At 28.8% G+C, this 2,606-nt stretch overlaps 1 protein-coding gene across 1 annotated transcript; it reads right to left on the minus strand.

The window, feature by feature from the left end:
* On the minus strand, positions 693–2,016 carry LOC109330709 (gibberellin-regulated protein 11-like). Its single transcript, XM_019564985.1, has 4 exons — positions 1,901–2,016; positions 1,763–1,816; positions 1,626–1,665; positions 693–1,079 (listed from the first exon to the last, which is right to left on the minus strand). Exons 1-4 carry the CDS (start codon positions 1,967–1,969, stop codon positions 895–897), a joined length of 348 nt encoding a protein of 115 aa, XP_019420530.1. The 5' UTR covers positions 1,970–2,016; the 3' UTR covers positions 693–894.

Raw genomic sequence — 2,606 nt, forward strand, 5'->3', positions numbered from 1 at the left:
TCATCTCTGTCTAATCAATGGTGAATGATTTTAAGTTATTATTACATTTTTCAATATCTCATTTTCAATACATTCCTAATAAAAACCCTCTTTTTTTTACCTTCAATCAATATTATGAATATTAAAAACAAAAAGAACTTCAAGAACATTATCTATTACTAAAAGTTAATAATATGATCACATATTATTTTTGTGATGCATATGTGTGATAACTAATGGCTTATATATCTCTTTAGAATAAAGATCATCTCCATTAATAGAGAGACAAATAATTATTTTTCTTCGTATTTTCAATGGGAAAATTGTTATTTCATAGTAAATAAAAGATAAAAGTGTCATTACATGTTACCTTTTGTGTGTTATTTTGTAGCACTTGCCTCTCCATTAATGAAGAGGATCTTACTCATCTCTTTAGCGTAAGATATCATTAAAAGCTCAATATTGTATTAGGCTAAATGTCTAATTGAGCAAGATTTATTTATTGGCAGATTTGGTTATATGAAAACTTAATTCTGGGTAGAATGATAATAGTATTATTTCAACCATAATTTAATTGAAAAGCTTAAATTTAATAACTTCTACTACAAATCAAATTATTTAAATGCCACTTACTTTCCATCTTTTATATTTACATATATCTTAGGAAAAAAAATCATCTTTAAATCAAATGACAATATTGGTATTTCTACTCATTAGGGATAATATACTTATTCATTTACTAAGCGTTTACAAACATGTGATGCATTACACATAAAGTTAACTCATAGGCACAGTTACAAACATAGTGACATAGATACTTATAATGTATGAGAGATACACATAATGCATAGACAAAGATGGAAGAATAAGAGAAGGGTAGAGACACATGTGCATTACATAGATTTGTGTAGCTAGCTAGGGACACTTGAGCCTGTTACCATGAGTAAGCATGTCAGTGTAACAACTACCACATATTTCTCTGTTCCCAGAAGTACCTGGAGGAACACACTTGCACCTTGAACAACATGTTCCACAAGCTCTCTTGCATCTATTTGGCCTTGAATGTAAGCTACACCTCACCCTGCAACTTGCTCCACAATCTCCTTAAACATAACACTTATATTCCTTAGTTACAATTCACTCCAATCATAATAACAAAGTTGGTTTCTATCTTCAAAGATTTGATTTATTGTTGTTGGTTTAGTCTTTACTATCACATGTCATACATCAATGTTATCATTGGCCTCTATTAACCAAGGAGTTGATCTAGTAGTATAAAGCTTCACTAGATCCTCAGCATGACCAAATAGTCAATGATTCGATTCCTAAGAATAATACTTATTGGGAAAATCAATCATACACTTAGAAATAGATTAGTTCCCCTTATGTAATAAGCATCTATTAACCATGTTAGACTTAAGAAATGTAACTTATATTATGGACCAAAAGTTGATAGTTTCATACAATTTTGTTTTATAGAAAAAAATCATCCTATATTTTAGCCAATAAAAAATAGTAATAAATAAAGAGAAAATAACTTGACTTTGTTTGTTATGTGGGTCTATATAAGTTGAAGAAAGAAAAACTTTAGTTCAGAATTGTACAACAGGAGAGTGATAATGTGAAAAAGCAAATATAAATCATACCAACAAATGGCAAAGCCCTTCTATTGGGTCCTTTTACCACCTGCAAAAACAAAAGTGAGTGAGAATATATATATTAGTCACAAATACTTCAAATTTTGAAACCAAAGAGAATGTGGCTGGAATAAAAGACATGCAACCTTAGAATCAGTGAGATGATCTTGGATCTTGGCATTAGAATCAGAAGATGATACCTACAAAATAATTAAACTCAAAGATTTGTAATTCTTTCATTGAAAAACAAGAGAACAAGTAACCAGTTTTTGAAGTAATATTACTTTTGCCATGCATAATAGAAACACAGCCATTACAAGAAACAATTTTAAAGCCATGCTTTTCCTCTCCATTTTCTACACTCAATAACATATGAGGACAGACAAGTATGTAGTATACTAAATCAAGGTAGAGAGGTATGGTCTTATATAGCTGCTTTTATTGCAATTCCAGTAATACCCTTTTCATTTGCTTAATAGAAACAATGTAAAATTATAAGACTTATGATGTGGTATAATATTCATTTTGTTTTAGATAATAAAATAAAAACAAGAGATGAAGATATGATAATGTTGAGTTAGATTAGTGAATATATTAGATAAGATATGATTATAAATATAAATGTACGAAGAGAAAATTGTGATAATTCTTATTATGAAAAAGATAGTAGAATTCTATCTTAGGGCATGCATCTATGTAAATATGCTAATTTTTTATTTAAATTTAAGCTCACATGATGATTTGGGATACAATTATAAAATAATATATAGTGATATTTGAGAAGGGGAAATTACCAAAACAAAATGGAATAGTAGTTTGATTAGTCTGGTTCATAAGAATGTTACACCTAGAAATGCTAATGACTATAGACCAATAGTTTGCTGCAATGTGATGTATACGTGTATATATCTAAGCTCCTCAATAATAGATTGAAATTAATAACACCCTCTTAAGTCTTAACACAATAACTATTAAAACTTTATGAACTAG

Source organism: Lupinus angustifolius, chromosome LG17 (genome assembly GCF_001865875.1).
Source record: "Lupinus angustifolius cultivar Tanjil chromosome LG17, LupAngTanjil_v1.0, whole genome shotgun sequence".
Taxonomy (NCBI): Eukaryota; Viridiplantae; Streptophyta; class Magnoliopsida; order Fabales; family Fabaceae; genus Lupinus; species Lupinus angustifolius.

Excerpts from the sequence above, each read along its gene's own strand:
- LOC109330709 (XM_019564985.1), bottom strand. The coding sequence starts at position 1,969 with ATGGAGAGGAAAAGCATGGCTTTAAAATTGTTTCTTGTAATGGCTGTG. Across the intron at positions 1,817-1,900 it reads TTCTATTATGCATGGCAAAA|GTATCATCTTCTGATTCTAA; the intron begins GTAATATTACTT and ends ATTATTTTGTAG. Across the intron at positions 1,080-1,625 it reads AAGGGCTTTGCCATTTGTTG|ATTGTGGAGCAAGTTGCAGG; the intron begins GTATGATTTATA and ends ATGTTTAAGGAG.